Raw genomic sequence first — 20,002 nt, 5'->3', positions numbered from 1 at the left:
GGGAGGGTACAAAAAAGTCAGTTATGTCATTATTATTAGCAACATGTCAAGATCAACAAGATTATTTCTTGTTATTTAAGCATGTAGTATCCCTTTGCCTGTTTACTGCAGATTTAATCTGTACATATACATCTTAGTGCTTCCTTCCAGTGGGAAATTAAGATACAATAACAAAGAAGGGAAGCTTATAAGATCATGCAATTAAACCTGAGGGAGTCTCAAAAATACGTTCTGTGAAGTTTTGTTTTTTTTTTAAGATAGATTTATGAGATAGCTTAGGTTTAGATATCCCTAGTGCTTTGCTTCTCATGTTAAAATTTTAAACACACATACACACACACATATTTCAGTAACTAAAAAGTGATATCACAGATTTATGAGCTTAGTGATACAAGAGTCCATAGAGGTGTCTGGTAAAATGTAGTGTGCACTGCATCCCTGACGGTTGATCATCTTTACTTTGTTTATCCCTCTCAATAACAGAAAACTTACTTATCTCACCCAACAACCCACTGCATCTTTGGAATGCTCTGTTGAAAATTCTTCCTTATACTGAGCAAAAATCTGCCTTCATGAAACATCCACTCAGTAGTGGCAAATGTTTACATCTAAAGCACAGAAGCCACTTCCCTCATTTACCTGAGAAGCTTTCACAAGTGTTAAGATACGTACCTGAACTTTCTCTTCTTCGTTCTCAGCATCCCCAAGTCCATCAACTGTTTCTCATCAATTATGACTGTTTCATCTTCCTTTGATTGTGACCTCAGAGTCATTTTTCAGTTTTCTAAAACTCACATGGATAATTATATAAACAAAAACAGGAGACACCATATGAAGTGCTTTGTAAGAATTTAAATATGAGTATCCTCTTGCTCCCATCTCATCTTCTAATTTCACAAATCTATTAAGCATAACTGGAAATGATTTGTTCTTTGTAAAAACCTCATGCTGTTATTGTTCAAGATGCCGTGATTCTCCAGATATTTGTTTTGTCCTTCCCTTAAAAAGGAAAAAAAGGAAGAAAAGAAAAGAGCCTACCAAATGCTTCTTGGTGCCTTGAGTAATTTGGACTTGACAAATGTCAATGTGACATGAAAATTTTCTCTTGAGATTTTACTGTTTCTTTCACAGTGACTGGTTAATATTTCCTACATTGTTCTTTAGACCCAACTCCTGTCTTTGCCTGGAGATTGGGTAGAACTGGAATATCACCCATTTAGGGGCAGTTAGCATGATGAGGGACAGTAGAAGTTGTACAGAGCTCTGCTGAAGGAACAAATGGAACACAGACTTTAAGGGCTCTGAAAATATCTGAAAAATGACCAAGAGCCTTCCTCTCGTCAGCAACACTGGAGTTCCAAACAGAGAAACAGACTACATATAGATGAAATAGGTGGTTAGCTTTCCAGTTTACTCTCTTGTATTAGCATTGTCACCCAAAAGCTCCATTTACCTCACACCCAAAACATCTTTGCTGACCTTCCAAGGGGCCCAAATTGCCACCCTAAGAAATGCATTCCTCTGAGTTGAGACATTGGCTTTCCAAGAGTTCCCAACACGAGAACCTGTGTTGGAAAAATCCATCAAGCTAAAATCATCATTAATCCCCGAGCATGGATTCGTTTGTCAGATTGACTCTCAAGCGAATGGCTAGCTGAAAGCAGGGCCCTAAACACAATGCAGGAAAGTTATGATAAGGCCAAGGGACAGAGAATGAGAAGGATAGTCTTAACTGAGGGTTTCCTGAAGTTGGAAGCGCTAAGAAGTGGCAGGAGTGGGAACTCAGTCTTCCAAGGAAGACTCCCATGAGAAGATGAATGCGCAGGGAAGTCCATTCTTTGATATCAGATATTTTCTGACTAAGGATAAGGGAAGAAGCTAAGAACAGCATGAAGAACAAGCAAAGTGCTGCAACCAGCGCAGAGCAGGCCAGGCAAACTCTCGTGACGTCTGGTCATGAGCCAGAAACTCCAAAGTTGGCTTACGCCTTTTTCTCCATCCGTGAAATGTACTAAAGTATGGGTCATACATCCTTACCAAAATGTACAAAGAATGGGTCATACATGATGCTAAATGAAAGAAGCCAGGCACAAAATACCACATATTACCTAATGTCATGTATATGAAATGTCAATAAACAAATTCAGAGACAGAAAGCAGATGAATGGTTGCCTGGGGCTGGAGAAATGGGGGAAATGGGAACTGACTGCTAATGGGTACGGGGTTTCTTCATAAGATGATGCAAATGTTCTGGAATTGGATGATGGCTGTGGTTGTACAACTCTATGAGTCTACCGGAAACTGCTGAATTGCGCTTTTTCGAAGGGTAAAATTTTGGGGTATGTGAATTATATCTCAGTAAAAAGTTTTTAATTAAAAAAGAATAGACAGCCATTTTAATCTTGCAGGTCCTGAACAAAATCAAAGATCGATTTCAAGATCCTACCATCAGGAGCATTTCTTGCTCTGAAAAGATTTGCCTTTCCATACCTTTCTCCTCCAAACTCATGGCAAACTTCAAGTCAGTCAGCTGCCAGGTGGTGATGCCCACTGATGGGCTCAGGTGCCTGTGAGGCACTCACACACTGACACCTCAGCGTGCAGTCCATTGCCAGCTAGACAGCAGACCGACTTTGGTGGTGGCTCAATCCTAAATCTTTAACTAAAAGTAATTCTGAGACAGAACAAGGTCACACACTGGAAATAAATTCCGTCATTTTCTCTTCCTCCCTCTGAGATGTTAATGAGAGAAGCTGCTCTGCATAATATGGGACATCTTCCCAAATTCACGGTGACATTATTGGCATGATCAGAAGTGGCCACAAGAAAATCAAACCACCCCCTCTCCCCACTGCTTGCCATCACCTAAGAATTTCAAAACCTTTTGGAGCCACACACATGGTTCTATACCATGAGAGTCTGTGGCAGATGAAACCATGCTTTAATAATATCCTTCTAGTATGTTCACAACTCGACTTCCTTCAAGATCAACCATGTAACGGTGATTAGAGCCAGCCTTAAGCACTTTCACCCTATAGTTCAGAGACCACAAAAATAAGCAAGTGTCTAGAGACAAGGAAACTGAAAGAGGTTCAAACGCCTGAGGCCAGATTTCTAATCACATCACCTCACCCTTACCTTTTGATCTTTTGTGTCAACCCTGGGGATAACCACGCTTTAGAGGTGGCCCCATGAAATAGAAGGGGCTTCCCTGGTGGCTCAGTTGGTAAAGAGTCTGCCTACAATGCAGGAGAGCCAGGTTCGATCCCTGGGTTGGGAAGATCCCCTGGAGGAGGGCATGGCAACTCACTCCAGTATTCTTGCCTGGAGAATTCCATGGACAGAGGAGCCTAGTAGGCTACAGTCCATGGGGTCACAAAGAGTCAGACACGACTGGAGTGACTAATAACATAAAACGGAAAAGTCAGTGGATTGTCACTGTCGCCCACCTAGTCAAATCCCAAAAGGATTCTCTTCAACAAGAGTTAAATCAGTAGTTGCAGATGGCTTCAAAGGAAATCATTTTGTATCTTCTCTTCTTTCCTGATGTTCCAACTAATAAGAACATTTTCTAGTTTAGATAAAAAGATTTGTTATCTTCATGATTTTCAAAATGACCTAAGGGCCAGGTTTAAAAGGATTTTAAAACTGCAATGACTGTATTTCACAGATGATTATAACCTTTTAATTCTGGGCAGATTTGACCCAAGGTCAGGCCTATACACAGACTGTGCTCCCTGGGCGAGAAGGCCCATACCCCGTCCCAGAGTAAGATACCCTAAGGCAGTGCCCTGTGCCAAGCTGTTAACAGATCAGGGACCCCGAAGTGTTCTGCTATTTCTGACATGACAGTTCCGTTTTACCCACCCCGGTTGCTCCCTCAGAGCATGAGTAGCTGGCCAGCACAAGGCCCTCATAGTTTGATGTAAACGATGTTTTATTGAAACTTTCTTGATGCAGCGGTTTTGATGCCAAGTACATTCTATCATGGTTGAAGAAAAAAGTTTTATACTTTCAATTTGTTAAATTGTTTAATATTGCTAAATACTTGTGTTAATGTGCACAAGCGATGTCCCCTATCTCACCTCTACAATCATATAAGTGGCTTAAGCTTGGGTTGGGGATGTCTGTTGTACATAGACTTGATGATGAAAGAGTTTGCATTTTGATAAAGTGGCTTTCAAGTTAGAGACTTGCATGATTAGACCCTTTGCAGTGGGTACTTCTTCAAAACTTAGCGCAGGGGTTCTTAAGCCTTATTCTGCCTCAGAATCACCAACTGAGTTTGTTGAAAATGGAATTCTTGGGCCCCACTCCCACTTCCAGATTCTGATTTGGCATGACTGGGAAGAGCCCCCAGGAAACTGCACATGTGGCAAGAGCTCAGCTGCTTCCAATGAAAACAGTCCAGAGAGAACTTTTGGAAAAAAAAAAAAAAAACTACCTTAGAGCTTTAGCCCAGGCACCAAGCTGGATGTTCAGTCATCTTGGCGCCATCTTAGGATAAGCAGCCAGGAGGGATTGGGTCCACTTTGGCTTACCCATCTGACTGAGTGATCCCTATGGAATTCCTTTACTGACCACAAGCTGAGTTAGGAATAGGTGTGTCTGGTTCAGTTTGGCTTGTTGGATGATACTGATGACTCTCCGTTTGCTTTTACTTGCTATTCGTGGATACCTTGTGCACCCTAGAAACAGAGATACCAGACATAGGTAAGCAAATCATATGGGTGGGTGCCTAATGCCCCTTCCTGCCTAAGACATCACCTCCTAATGCTAATAGGGAAACTTTACTTCTTAAATAAGGTTAAAGAAATAATGTAAATGTTAACTTAGGAGTTATAACTCAGGTAAGTGTTTTCCAAAAGGAGAGCCCCACTAAGTGGAATTTGCTGGAGGATCAGAATGTACCAAAAAGAAAACACAATAAGAGAAAGTTGGCAGATCAGTACTTTCCGGGAAAGCAAAGCCTCCAGTCTCATGGTGTTTTCTTAGGTGATATCACAGATGAGTCTGTAAGTTCAAATAGATTTGATGTGGTGGACTCCCCTGGTGGCTCGGATGGTAAAGAATCCTCTTGCCAATGCAGGAGACAAGAGATGTGGGTTTGATCCCTGGATCAGGAAGACCCCCTGGAGGAGGGCATGGCAATCTACTCCAGTATTATTGCCTGGAGAGTCCCATGGATAGAGGAGTCCTGCGGGCTACAGTCCATGGAATCACAAAGAGTCAGACACGACTGAGCGACTAACACTTTCACTTCACTTTCACTTCACTTTCACTTTCAAGTTGCAAGTAGAGAAAGAGATGGCGCAGCAGTCTTTCTACTTCCAGGAATTTAGTTGACTAGTATATTAAGAGAATGTTCTTGAATAAGATTTCTCCATGTTCCTCTTATGCAACCTCATGGTTTCTATTTTACCCCATCAAAAAAAAAAAAAAAAGATAATAAACTTTAAACTGACCATTTACTGACAATGGCATATAACTCTGAAATTAGTCATAATAAGTATGTCTATTCAACTTGTTAACACTATTACACTTGTCAAAACTGTTCTAAGTTACCTGAAATTGCAAAGGAGAAAATTGAATTTGTTCACTTTCGAATGCCAATTGTCATCAAAATGGCAGTGATGGGGTTTGTCATTTGGATTCCATCTGGGAGAGGCACTTCCCAAATGCCAGTGCACAAGATCAGCCTTGCTACTTTGGCATAACTGATTCCTTAAGCAAATTAAGTTGGTTATCAAATTGCTTGCTGGTAAAATGTTGCACAGTATTAATTATGAGCATTAATTGCCCATTTAACAATCTATGTGGTTTTAACTGGCATGAATGAAGTGATATTTGCTAAGTTATCTTTGCTAAGTCTCCATGCAGGCATTGCTTGCATGGAAAACTAACCAGAAGATGACAATAAGTCTAACACTAAAGTTATAATCTTCACATATTTCAAATCTCAATATGTGTTTAGACACAAGGGATTAGAACAAATTGGAATGTATTCCAGTGGTTTTTGTTTCTCAGGTTTGGCATGTTTTCACAAAGTAGAAAGAAACCAATCTCGAAAGAGCTGAAGTGCACTTGGGAAATGGCATGAAATGGCAAGAAATTGCATCTCAATATAGGAGACCTTCCTGACTGTTGGCTGTCAAGAAAATAGCAATCAGATTTGAATTTGGTGCATTTGGGCTATTCCATTTTCTAAAGGCCAGTGCACAGAGTTTGAGAACAGCCTTGCAAAGCAACATAGTTAGAAGAAGACTGTAACACTGAATTTTTTTGTCACTTTCAGAACAAGAGTATTCTGAAGGTATTTATTTTGCACACTCAGTCACATACAAATCTAATCTAATATTGGTCCAAGCACAGACTTGTTAGTGACCCTGGGTGAGCTTTCTATGTGCGTGGGTTTCCTCAGTTGAGATTTGAGAAGAATGATAATTTCAAGTTCCCTCACAGGCACTTTGAGGATATTCAATAATAAATGAATGTAATGCATTCCAAAGTGTTTTTGTGCGAATAACATTTCTCTTGGAAAAATAGCCTATGGACTTTTCCTAAACAAAACATGATTAATCTGATTCAGTTGAAACTTCCACAAGCTGGCTACCAAAGTATTGAAAGTTGTTTTGGGGAGGGGTGTGACCCCTTCTTTATTCTAGAAAGATCTAAGGGCACTGGAAAATTTTTATTCTCAAGGCAAAAAGTACAACTAAATATGTGAAAACTTTTACTCAAACCCATATTTAAGCAGTCTTTGCTACAGAGATGCTTTGTCTCATATGACTGCCAAAGCAATACTGGAATCTGTCGGGCCCTTCACAGTTTATTTACAGCAGCTGGCATGGTAATTCCAGGGTTGAAGATGTCCCTGGAATCTACCGGATTCTCTTATTTGATGAAGGTAAGTAGAAAAAAATTAAGTATTCCAATTGGATTTGATTTTTTTCCAATTAAAACTATAAACTGGATCTCAAGTCAATATTTGCCAGCCTTACTATCATTAACATAAATATGCTTAGAGGGCAAATGGCAATTACAAATACAATCAGGAACATGCCAGTCTTTAAGAGCATCTTAATTAGTCTAATGACCCTCTCCCCTCCATTTTGCTTGGCTAGGTAGCCAAGGCCTGAACTCTTCTATGTCTTAGTTAGATTCATGTCCTACAATTTAGTTCAGCACTTACTGAACATCAGCCCTGTCAGACCCTCAGTTGGCACTGAGGTAGAAAGGAAAGGTTCCTGCCTGCAAAGAGTTCACAGAGTAGTTGGAGAGAGAGAGGTATGGAGGGGAAAAAATAGTGCTTACACCCAGTATTCAGATCTCAGTTTCTAATACCATTTTTCAATAAAAGGACTAGAGATACTTGGAGAAATGATTCATTCTAGTGCCAAGGCAGGTATCATATAAGATGAGCCTGGAGCATCGTGTAGTTCCAGAAAGTAAGGACGTGCTCAAAAGACAAACAAAGCACACCCACATTGATGGCGGTTGATGAGGGGCACACAAGCCAACAGAAAGAGCTCCCAGGGGCTAAAGCTGCAACAATTTGAGCAACAAAATTAAGTAGTATTGGATTTAATGCAAAATATAAAGCAAATATCCATGAGTCCATACTGATAGGAAAAAATGGTTGAGTTCATAAATAAATGGAGAAGAAAACATAAAGCTGTCATGCAGAAGAACTCCAAATAATTTAAGGAGGTGCACTCCCTACTCTTTAAGTGTTGTCTTGGCGGAGTAACTTCCTCAAAAGAATGCAGTGTGGAAAATAAGACAGAAAGAGTTAGCTTGCAGAGGACAAACCTGACAAACACTACCTCAGCCAGGTGATTGAGGTCGACATTAACAGTGATAAGCCATGTTGATATTATGTACCCTTGATTTGATTTGATGAGAATGGCACTTTACTCCTGTGGTCTTCCTTCCCTGTCTAACTGTGAGAAAAAAAAAATCGGACACATTCCAGTAGGAGCATCCTACAAAATACCTGACCAGTACTCCTTAAAACTGTTAAGGTCATCAAAAACCAGCAAACTCTGAGAAACTGCCACAGCCCTTTGGAGCCTGAGACTGGAAGGCTAAATATAATTTGGTATCCTAGATGGAATCCTGAAACAGAAAAAGGATATTAAGTAAAAACTAAGGAAATCTGAATAAAATATGAACTTCAGTTAATAATTTTAAAAAATAATGCTAGTGTCATCAGTGCTGCTAGGGAACATGTTCCTCCTATCTGCTCGTTTCTTTCCTTTCTACTTCTGTTGTAACACTCCTATTTACAAGTCATAGCCCATTTACTGATCTCACTCCCCCACTAGACTGTAAGTTTCATGAAGAAAAGGGCTTTGCTGTGCACACAAGTAAGTCTCCCAACCATAGCACAATTCCTTGGCACATTGTTTGCACTTAGTAAATATTTTTTAATGACTCCATGAGCAAATACAAAAGAAATAGTACCAAGGAAGGAATGCAGGTGAGAGATGGCAGAACCTTGGACTGCAGACAGAGGAGATAAAGACAAGTGGGCAGATTGGAGAAGAGTTTGGGAGGTAGAATTTTTTTTTTAATGTTGTTTTACTGGATATAGGGAATGGCAGAAAGGAGGAGTAGTAAAGAACGGCTTCCGGTTTCTGATTTAGGCTACCAGGTGTGAGGCTGAGTGCCGTGCAGTGAGCACACTAGAGATAAGACAGGATAGCTCTTGTCCAACCTCTCATGGTTTATTAGGGGAAACAAATACATTTAAAAAAAAAAAAAGTTAATATGACATGTGATCACCCAGAATAGAGGTAAGCATAGGCAAATAACTGAGCCTAGAGATTTAGGGAAAGCTTTCTTTAGAAGATAATGCCTGTATAAAACCTTAAAAGGCATGTAAGAATTAATTACTTAGTAAAGAAAGGAATGTGCCCCATACCAAAGAATATTTAAAAGTCTGTAGAGTTTTTAAAGATGGGAAGCAAATGATGAGATTAACTCTGGAGGCAAGATGGGGAAAAATGGATTTAAGGTTTCAAAAACACCTCCTATGGGCAGGGCTATGGAAAATATTGCAAGCCAGAGATGATGAAGGTTAAAACTAATGTAATAGCAGGAGGGATAGAAGAAAAGTTCTGAAAGTTCATTTGCAGGCACAATTACATGTGGAGAGAAAGGGGGAGAGTAAGGGTTAGACCTCAAGGTTTGGAGCTTAGATGATGTCAGCAGTACATGACCCTTAAGTTTAAGCAAAATGTCCCCCAAACTAAAACTCCTGCAGTGATAGGAAAAATGAAATTAGGAGGATCAAAACTAGTGAATGAGCTCAGCCACATATACAGATAAAAATAATGCAAGATCCCATGTAAATATATAATTGAAGAATTTCAGGAATACCAAAATCCAGTCAAGGTAACTTGTCACCTTTAGGAGGTATGGATGATTGTGATTACAACCAAAAGAAAGGTCAAATGTAATCACTTGTATGATGTCCTGAAAGAAGAAAATGTGGATTCAAGAAATATGGTAGTCAGCTAAAAAAACACACAAACAAAGTAAAAACAAAGGAAGCTTGGGTAGGAGAAGTTTGGCGCAATATATCTGCAGCGCAGCCCTACTTAAGCCATACTCGTCACATTTTATGGATGCCTTTCCATTTCCAACAGGACCCCAGGAGGACAGTAGTGACCCCAAGTGAGGTAGGAAGCCCAGAAGACAAGAGTAGGTTTGTGAAGGATGGGGAATTCAGGAAGAGAATAACGAACTTCTGTTTTGGATTTTGAGGTGACTGTCTGAGGAGTTTCTGTTTGGGGTGACTGAGATATCCAGGCAGTAATCTAGTAGGTAATTGGAGAACTGGGTGGGGGATAGAAAAGGTATGTATGAGAAAACAGATGTCCTGGGATTTTCTCTCCTCTGCATCTTTCTCTACCCTCAAATGGATGGTACTGGGATATCAAGATCAGGTTAGCAGTACACATTGAATTTTTTTTAATCCCAGACCCATTACCAGAAAAACAAAGAGGTGTCCATCTCTTCAGTACATAAGAAAGAAGATACATTAATACTTTCACCTCTGAAGAGAATTTTCCACTTGTGACAAAAGGCAGAGCCCAGGGAGTGTAGGCTGAACAAGTTACTTTAAATAACTTTCTTTTTCTCTTCTCTTAGCACAAGCCCTGCTCACAAATACTATCTGGCTATGGACCCAATGTCTGAATCACTTTATCTATCAGACACCAATACTCGAAAAGTCTACAAGCTGAAATCTCTTGTGGAAACAAAAGATTTGTCCAAGAATTTTGAAGTGGTGGCAGGGACTGGTGATCAGTGCCTGCCCTTTGATCAGAGCCACTGTGGAGACGGCGGAAGAGCCTCAGAAGCTTCACTGAATAGCCCACGAGGTAAGAAGAATTCCTTGGTCATTTAAAGGTTTCATTTAACTTCACAGATCCCTAAGACTGTTGTCCCAGTGTGGTCCATCCATCCCAATATACTGTACCTCTGACAGACGTCATCTCTGAAGTCTATATGGGAAGATAGGCACCCCCAGGACTAATTTTTAGCCAATATGCATTCGGATAGTCATAACTATTAGTAACATATTGGAATGCCTCTTTTCTGGTTGATAAATAATTATTGCCCAGAACCCTCTGCTTCCTGGACACCCCAGCCCATGATCTCCTTCTTGGAATCTCCCAACAGTCCAACAACTAAAGGGTTAACTCCTGGCCCAGCAAAGGGCCCCCGGGAGGATGGCTTTAGTACTGTGGCCTGCACTGGTTAGGGGTCAAGTCTGTGCCACCTTCTGCCACTTTCAAATATATTGAGCATCTCATAGACTTGAGACATTCTTGCCTTTTGCTTAACAATCACCCACCTTTAATGAACCTTTCTTCCATTAATTTATCTAAATCATTCTTGAAGTGAAAGTGAAAGGGTTAGTCACTCAGTCGTGTCTTAATTCCTCTGTTCATGGAATTCTCCAGGCAAGAATACTGGAGTGGGTTGCCATTCCCTTCTCTAGGGGATCTTCCCAACCCAGGAGCTGAACCCAGGTCTGCCACATTGCAGGCAGATTCTTTGCCACCTGAGCCACTGGGGAAATCATCCTTGAAACTATATACTTACATTTTATTTTTTTTTATTTTTTTTTATTTTATTTTATTTTTTTATTTTTTTTCCCCTTTTATTTTTTTTTATTTTTTTATTTTTTAAATTTTAAAAACTTTAATTCTTACATGCATTCCCAAACATGAACCCCCCTCCCACCTCCCTCCCCATAACATCCTTCTGGGTCATCCCCATGCACCAGCCCCAAGCATGCTGCATCCTGCGTCAGACATAGACTGGCAATTCAATTCATTTATATCACCCATACTATGCATGTGTGCAGGCTAAGTTGTTTCAGCCGTGTCCAACTCTTTGCACTCCTATGGACTGTAGCCTGCCAGGCCCCTCTGTCCATGGGATTCTCCAGGCAAGAATACTGGAGTGAGTTGCCATGCCCTCCTCCAGGGGATCTTCCCGACCCAGGGATCGAATCCATGTCTCATGTCTCCTGTATTAGTAGGCAGATTCTTTACTACTAGCGTCACCTGGGAAGCCCCACCCCTAGTATCCTAATATAACAAATTCCTTTTTTTTTTCTTTTGCCTTCTGTGAGAGCTCAGACTTACTTTTATTTGTCCTAAATTTAACTTCCCAATATTCAAGGGTCAACCCTCAATTCTGTTGCCTGAGATTTTTAAATAAATCTATGTTTCACTAGTCAGCTTCATGATTTTATAGATTTGGATCATATTCCCATCTTAGGCCACTAAGCTGAAGGATCGTCAGCTTTTAACTCTGTCACCATATATAATCCACCCTATCTCTTTCATTATTTAATCCTTCTCTCTTCCTTCTCCAAGGTACTTTTATGAAGTATTCATTTTAGTGAGTTTTAAGAACCCAATGTGGGTTTTTTTTTTTAACTATTACACAAATAATATACAGTTGGAGAAAAATCAGAAAATAGAGAACACAAAAAAATGTTTTTAACTAAGGTTACCCATAATCCTACCACATCTACAAAACCACTATCAACATTTTTATTCTTTTAGACTTTTTTTCTGTGCATATCATATATTTTATTCTCTAATAATAGAATCATAGAATGCTGTTCTATAATCTGCTTTTCATACTTAACGTATTATGGACACCTTTCCATGCCAAAAAATATAGTGAGGTCAATGTGTTTAATTCATTAGATGGTCAGTTACTGTTTCAAATATTAAGAGGTTACTCTTTAGCTATTTGACATTTGCCATATGGGGATTAAATTTCAACTACAATCAGAGTTTAAAGGCTTCCCTTTCTTCAAGGCCATATTCAAGGCCTGTGTCTTTCTTAAAACCCCTCTGGCTAACCCAACCCATTAAATCTGAATTTCTTTAACAGTGTCTACACTACCCAATTAGCGCCTAGTTATATTTTGCCTTCTTTTGCTTTCCAATTCTTTCATGAATGGGAGGCTTGAGATGAGAAACTATATTTCTTTTGACTCTTCCCCACCTCCCCAGCAAAATCTTGCACTCTGTGAAATCTACTACACAGGTTTCTTGTGTGATTGATGAATTAGGTAAGTCTTATCCATACCCAAGTATTCATAAAAGGAATTTCAGTACCACTGAAAAGAAATGATGTTTTCTCCCTAAGGGAACATAAGCACCCCCATCCATAAGTATCATGGTAAAGTGTTTGGGAATGTTTCTTTTCTCTTGTTCCTGTGCTGTTTCTTACATATAGTAGGTCTGCAATAAACGTTTGATGAGTGAATGCTTAACTCAGGTGCGACTATAATTAGCTCATCTTTCAAGGAAAGACATCAGGTTGGAGTCCCACCTTATGCACAGGTTTAAAACTCCTGCAGGTATTTTAAGGATTTCTGCATAAGAAATAGGGAAGAATCAACCTTGTATTGTGCCTGAAATTGACATCCTCCTGAGTTGCTGCTAGTATGAAAACTACTCATCTCACCTACCACATTCAACCTGCCACATAGAGAATGAATATCAGCTTTTCCAAATAAAGCAAATAATTGGTTCCTGCAGCTTTTTTTTCTTTTTGCTCGAAAAGCAGCAATAATAGAGTCTTGATGAGCAGGATTTACATGAACTCTGGAAGCATCAGTAATGAGAGTGCCAAAATTTATGTGTCTATTAAAGTTAATATTTTTCTTCTGGTCATAGCTAGTAGCACATTTTCCTTTGGCTTGATTTACTCAACTTTCTATCCAAGCATGGCCTTTACAATAATCTGGTACACTTTATTTATCCCAAAGCAGTAAGGGGCCCTGAGAACAGCTGGCCCGGGTTTCAGACAGCTGAATGTCTAATCCATCCAACACAGCTTTCACATAATGCACTGAAGCTGCTGTTGGCAACATCTGCTCTAATCCAGTGAGTGAAGGAGGATGTTTAAAGGAGGGGTACAAGTGGCTCACACTAAGTGTCCATCACATCTCTTTCCATCATGTTCACAGTAGATGAGGACCCTGTTAGTGATCTTCAAAATCACTTTGATGACAAAACCTATGTCCAGGCATCAGTTGCTCTGAAAATGCTGGTCAGAACACTTCAGTGCCTAGTTAGGGCACCTATCTCCACGCTGAATCTAGACAGCACTTACCCTTGGCAGTGAGTCAGAAGTGAGAGTCTCATTATATGGAATGCTGCAGGGCAATTTCATAGACTTCCACAGAAGGAAAAATCATGCAAGAAGTCATTAAGGCACCATGTGCAAACTGAAAGGAGAGTATTGCTAATTGCTAATTATGTCTTTGAGGTTCTCCTGCAGGTCCTTTCTCTCTCAAAAAAGCCCAATTTGTTTGTTTTTTGGCTTTACAGCTACCATGCACATCAGCTCCTTCGTCCTTCCCCCTTAGAAGACAGCAAATGTTTAATGGATTTCTTTAAGGAGAGGTTTGATTTTTCTCTCCGCCTAGAAGCTAATAAAGAAAAGCTGTAGATCAGTAGAAAATGGAAATGTACATCTAGGGAGTACCATTTCTAGGTTAGGAAAGAGAGCTCCCTCTAAGACTTTAACAAGCAACATATTGCAATTACAGGCAGGCTTTCTAACATATCCTTAATTATGCAAGGTAAGTCAAATAAATGTTAATCTGCAAGACAGCTAATTTATTTGCTGAATCTATTCTAAATATAGGATGAAATAAATTTTTCTTTTGAGATCATTTGTCCTAACGTTGGAATAGATCATCCAATGGGATTAAAACCAGTCAGCAAAAGGCGAAAAGTCAGAAGCCATGGTTTTTGGTGTGTGTGTGTGTGTGTGTGTGTGTGTGTGTGTGTGTGTGTTTAGAGTTGGGTGGCTTTTTGTTGTTGTTTTGAGAAATGAAAGCAAACTGTGATGAACACAGGGTTAGGAAGCCTAGGTTTTCACGTCCCCTCCATGTAATGATTCTTGGAATGACCCTGTGTGAGTCACTATACCTCCCTGAACCCTGAAATTGACTTAATGATGCCACCGACTAGTTTTGTTACACTGGGCTAGGCCTATGCACACTGAGTCCTGAGATTGTTCAGCTGGGTAAACCGAAGGGCTTAGGATGCTCTCCTTCCCAGCTCTAAGGTATTAAAAGAACCATAAGTATAACTTACTGTCTGCTGTGTGCTGTACACTGTGTTAGATATTTTACGCATGGCATCGCTAATGTTCAAATTCACAAGGTGAATAGTATTATTCCCATTGTATAGATGAGAGGCTAGAGGCACAGATACCTTAAGAAATTTGTGTGTGTTAAGTTGTTTCATTTGTGTCCGACTCTTTGGGAATTTACCTAGGGTCAGACGGTTTATAGATAACACTGGAATTCAAACCAGGTCTGCCTGACTTCAAAACCCATGAGGCACAGGGAAGGGATGGTGGGGTGGGGAGCTGATGCCTCCACTACACCACACTGATAAAATCCATGATCTCTCTTGGAGGTTGATTTCTCTGGGAGGGTGGGAAATGCTTTTCAGTGTAATGACATCTATTCAATGAAAACAAAATATTTTTATTTGGAAGATGAATGACTTTTAGTCTACTTTCATTTTCCTATTAAAACTATTTCTCAGATTTTACTGACCCTGGTGTTCAGAGGTTAAAGCATCTGCCTGGAATGCAGGAGACCTGGGTTCGATCCCTGAGTCGGGAAGATCCCCTGGAGAAGGAAATGGCAACCCACTCCAGTACTCTTGCCTGGAGAATTCCATGGAGGGAGGAGCCTGGTAGGCTACCGTCCATGGGGTCACAAAGAGTCGGACACGACTGAGCGACTTCACTTTTTCAGTAGTACACCCACAGTGCACTCTTAAGCATTTGCATCGTCTGTCAATAGAATTGTTCAAATAAATCTCCAAGAAATGTTGTCATATCTCTTTGGAAGATTCTGCAATTAGAAACTTCACCGACGTTTTCTTAATAGATGGAGTTTTATGTAAGATAGCCCCTGGGTACTTCTCCTAGGAAGAAGTCTTTATCTAATCCAGTTTTCTGCACTTTGATTTGAATCCCAATAAAGAAAACACTTGCCATTTTACTCATCAGTACTTCAATGTAATGGGGCAAGGAAAAAAGTTTAGCAAAGAGGTTGATGGTGTGCTAATCCCTGGCATTGTATATGAGTTTGAATTGACTTTGAAAGATGCTTTTAAAACATGCATGGATGATGTAGTTGAAACTTAGGTTCCATTTATTATTTTTACTGCAACTTTCTTTAATTCTACAGAGAACTCAAACTAATGAGTCATGTAATAGATGACCAAGTACTTAAACAAAATGTGAAATGGTACTACGTGGAGATATAAAATAAAATTTGTGACAAGCTGAATACATTTATTTTTTTAAAAGTAGAGACAGAGGGTGAAGGAGTGACTGGACAGGATAAAATTAATCAATGACTTAATATGGTTTTCTTGGACCTCACCAAGGAGTATATCTCTATTTTCATGTGCATGTTTAAGCATATTGACCTCAGAACTCGACAAGGATTAGGCAATATCTATACACATACAAACAGCCCCAGAGCTGTTCCCAAGAAGGGAAATGACCCTTAAATCTTGATGGCTTCAAAAAGTGTTTTTAGGTTATTCATAAGACTAAGCATACAGGAGTTCCTTTAACTTTATTGGCAATTAAGAAAGCTGGGTATGATAAAGTCTAGACAAAAATAATGTTTTTGTCCCTACCCAGATATATCCAAGGTGCACCCTAAAGTTCTACTGATGCCCCCTGTTATTTACATGCTGTTTTGAAGGGCTAATTTTGGGGTTAGTGGAAAGATAGTAAAACTCTCATCAGTGATGTCACTAGTATCTTGCTGATACAACTAGTATCTATGAGGGAGAGAGTATAGTGCACAAACACGTGAGAATGTTCTTTTGGTTCTACTATGCAATGGGGCGCAGTAAGACTTTTCCTAAATTCCTTTAGTACATGATCCATTATGGTGACATAACTGTTTGTGTTGACACTAAGGCCAACCCTCATCAAAATTACAGGCAAGCTGCAGCATGAGTAAAATGAATGGTATATTTGGGCAGCTATAAATAATTCAGGATTGTTAAAGTAAACATATTTGAGGGTGATAGGAGCAAGGCAAGAAAAAGAAGTTTGCATTTTGTCCTATAGGCAAAAGGTTTGAAGCAGGGAAATGACTTGATCATCTGATGGGTGCATTTGTTTACTTATTTTTATTTTTAATTGGAGGATTATTGCTTTACCATGTTGTGTTGGTTTCTGCCATACATCAACAAGTCCGTGTCTCTATTCCTGCCCTGCAAATAGGCTCATCAGTACCATTTTTCTTGATGGATGCATTTTGGACAGATTATTTTGGTGACAGGGTAGATGTGCTGGAGCAAAGCTGGGGTAAAAAAAAAAATCATTGGGAATACCAATATGTATACAGTAGGCAATGGAAGAGAATCTCATGAAATAGAGAAGAAATCTTCACAAGAAGAGGAAGTGAACAGAGAGAGCTTGGTATCCAAGAAGCCAAGGAAATAGTTTGTTTCAAAAGGGGTGAAAAACAATATCGGGTGTCACACATTTGTAGCCATTGAATTAGGCAGTGAGGAGCTCATTGGTGATTTGAATGGTGGTGGAGGTGGAAGCCAGATTTCAGGCATTTGATGAGCCAGTGAGAGGTGAGGAAGTAAATATGACTAGTGAAGGTCACTCTTTTGAAGAGAGGCTTGGCTGCAAAACATAGAGGGATAACTAGTGAGAAGACAAGGCACTCAGAAGCTTTTTCTATGAGATACATGCAATGATTACAGGTCAATGGTAAGATACAAGAGGCAGAGAATAAATGATGAAACCAGACTGGGAGGAAACTGGAGTAGGCCTGGAATCAGAGGGGAGACTGAAGAGACCTCCCTAAGATAGTGTATCGGTGTAGGAATGTGGAAGTTTGTAGATAGAAGGGCTAGAAAATTGACCAGTACTCCATTCTGATGGCCTCAGTGTTCTAGAGAAGTGGATCTATTCTGCTAAAAATGACAAAGTACAATCAGACCTGGAGGTATGTAGGGATGGTTTGGACACCCCACCTAGTAAAGTCAGCTTTCTGGGTAACATCAGCTTTCTTCCGCACATGACCAAATTCCTGCCTCAGCTTCAAGGCATTTCCTGTGAGAACTTTCCTCCCACGTCCTTGTCCTAGAATCAGAGGCATCTTGAAAAAAAATGTTTGACAAAGACTTAAAATTCAGGTAAAAGATTTGTTGTTTATTGCTCAGTGATCCTGTGTTGTTGCCGCTCCTGGATATGTCTTTCCTAAACTGTGTTGTTGTTCCCTCAGTTTACGGTAGCTACACCTGATGACTTAGTACCTATGATGCAACCAGAATGAGAGTTTAACTTTTATTAATGTTTATTTATGTTTTTGCTCCAATGAGTCTTAGCTATGGCATGCCAGGTCTTCACTGTGGGCCCTGTGTGATCAAACCCAGGGCCCCTGAATTGGGAGCACAGAGTTTTCACCACTGCATCACCAGGGAAGTCCCAGAGCTTAACTGATTATTTGCACAGTGGGTCTAATGCATCTGCTTATGAATGGTCAAAAGATTTAGAGCTTATATTACATCAGCAGCTGGAACTTGAGAACCTTTCTGCCTTTTCTATCACAATCCTGAAATCATAACCTGTTGGTAGAGAAGTCAGACAAAAGGAAGGCACTTATATCTAGCCTTGGCTAACTGGTCCAGGACACATCCATGATTAATACATGGAACTTGGATTAAGTTTATTCAAGTTTTATAAAGCTCAGTTCAGTTCAGTCCAGTCACTTAGTCTTGTCCGACTCTTTGCAACCCCATGAATTGCAGCACGCCAGGCCTCCCTGTCCATCACCATCTCCCGGAGTTCACTCAAACTCACGTCCATCGAGTCGGTGATGCCTTCCAGCCATCTCATCCTCGGTCGTCCCCTCTTCCACCTGCCCCCAATGACTCCCAACATCAGAGTCTTTTCCAATGAGTCAACTCTTCGCATGAGGTGGCCAAAGTACTGGAGTTTCAGCTTTAGCATCATCCCTTCCAAAGAACACCCAGGGCTGATCTCCTTTAGAATGGACTGATTGGATCTCCTTGCAGTCCAAGGGACTCTCAAGAGTCTTCTCCAACACCAAAAGCATCAATTCTTCGGCACTCAGCTTTCTTCACAGTCCAACTCTCACATCCATATATGACCACTGGGAAAACCATAGCCTTGACTAGACGGACCTACAAGGACATTATTAAATGACTTTTCTTCTGCATTTATTTTCATTTTCATGTATAACATTCTAGCAAACAGATAATACTTTAGAGGACAAATACCATGAGAGATAAGTTCCCAGGTTCTGGAATCAAATCACTACACACAGATCCCAGATCCACCACTCATTAAATGTGTGGTCTTGGGTAAGTCACCAGACTTCCCTAAGCTTCAACTTCCTCATCTATGAAGTTAGAATAGGAGTAATCATGCTGACATGGCAGTGTTCGGTAATGCATGTGAAAGAAAGTGAAAGTCACTCAGTCATGTCTGACTCTTTTCGACCATGTGGACCATATAGTCCATGGAATCCTCCAGGCCAGAATACTGGAGTGGGTAGCCTTTCCCTTCTCCGGGGGATCTTCCCAATCCAGGAACTGAACCCAGGTCTCCCACATTGCAGGCAGATTCTTTACCATGTGAGCCTCCAGGGAAGCCCAAGAATACTGGAGTGGGTAGCCTTTTCCTTCTCCAGGGGATCTTCCTGGCCCAGGAATCAAACCGGGGCCTCCTGCATTGTGTGAAGCGTGTTGTAAAGCACAGTTCCCAGCATGTAGTGTGTACATGTTAAATATTGCCTGCCATTCTGATCAGGCTTGCTGTTTTGTTGCTAATAATAAGGCTGCTTATAATAATGACCCAAATATGGAATAAGTTACTTCGAAAGGAGGCAAGTTCCAAATTATCCTTGTAAGTCAGTCTGAGATTTGATCATTTCTAGGGTAGAAAGGTACCATAACAAAAGCAGGATTCAAGGTAGAGTGGGATTTGGGGATATGACTGGCTGATCCTTCCGGACCTTGAGATGCAGTACTTCTATTACTGGTTCTTTCTACCTGTTATATTTTGAGGAACCCCCCCCCGCCCCGCCTGACGACCCACGTAACCAAAATTATGTCCTTTATCAGCTTACACTTTCACCATTAAATTCATTCCATAATGGTTTTCTTCAGAGGTAAATTTCAGTGTTGAGTGCAGGTACTGCCTAGGAGAGCAACAGATTAATCCCTCATTAAAACACATAAGGGGGGCATTGAGGACGTGGAGCACAGGATGGGTGGGTTGGGATAGATGAGATCTCCAGAGGGGGACCAGCCCAGGTGGCAGCCACTCCAGGTAGCACGAGGAAGGGCAGTGCTAGGTATCTAGCAGAACAGCAGCAAAGTAGGGAGAGATGGGAGGATAACGGTGATGTACTCTGTGGTAT

The 20,002-nt window shown here is 40.5% G+C and overlaps 1 protein-coding gene across 1 annotated transcript in view; it reads left to right on the top strand.

Moving 5' to 3' along the window:
- The window catches only part of TENM1 (teneurin transmembrane protein 1), a 900,209-nt gene that overhangs the window by 783,814 nt on the left and 96,393 nt on the right, over positions 1 to 20,002 (top strand). Inside the window, exons 24-25 of the mRNA XM_027963346.3 lie at positions 4,693 to 4,713; positions 10,159 to 10,391. Of these exons, the coding sequence (XP_027819147.1) occupies positions 4,693 to 4,713; positions 10,159 to 10,391 (254 nt within the window). The remainder of the gene's footprint in view (positions 1 to 4,692; positions 4,714 to 10,158; positions 10,392 to 20,002) is intronic.

The sequence above is a fragment of the Ovis aries genome, chromosome X (genome assembly GCF_016772045.2).
Source record: "Ovis aries strain OAR_USU_Benz2616 breed Rambouillet chromosome X, ARS-UI_Ramb_v3.0, whole genome shotgun sequence".
Classification (NCBI taxonomy): domain Eukaryota; kingdom Metazoa; phylum Chordata; class Mammalia; order Artiodactyla; family Bovidae; genus Ovis; species Ovis aries.
This window is presented reverse-complemented; position numbering and strand designations above follow the sequence as displayed.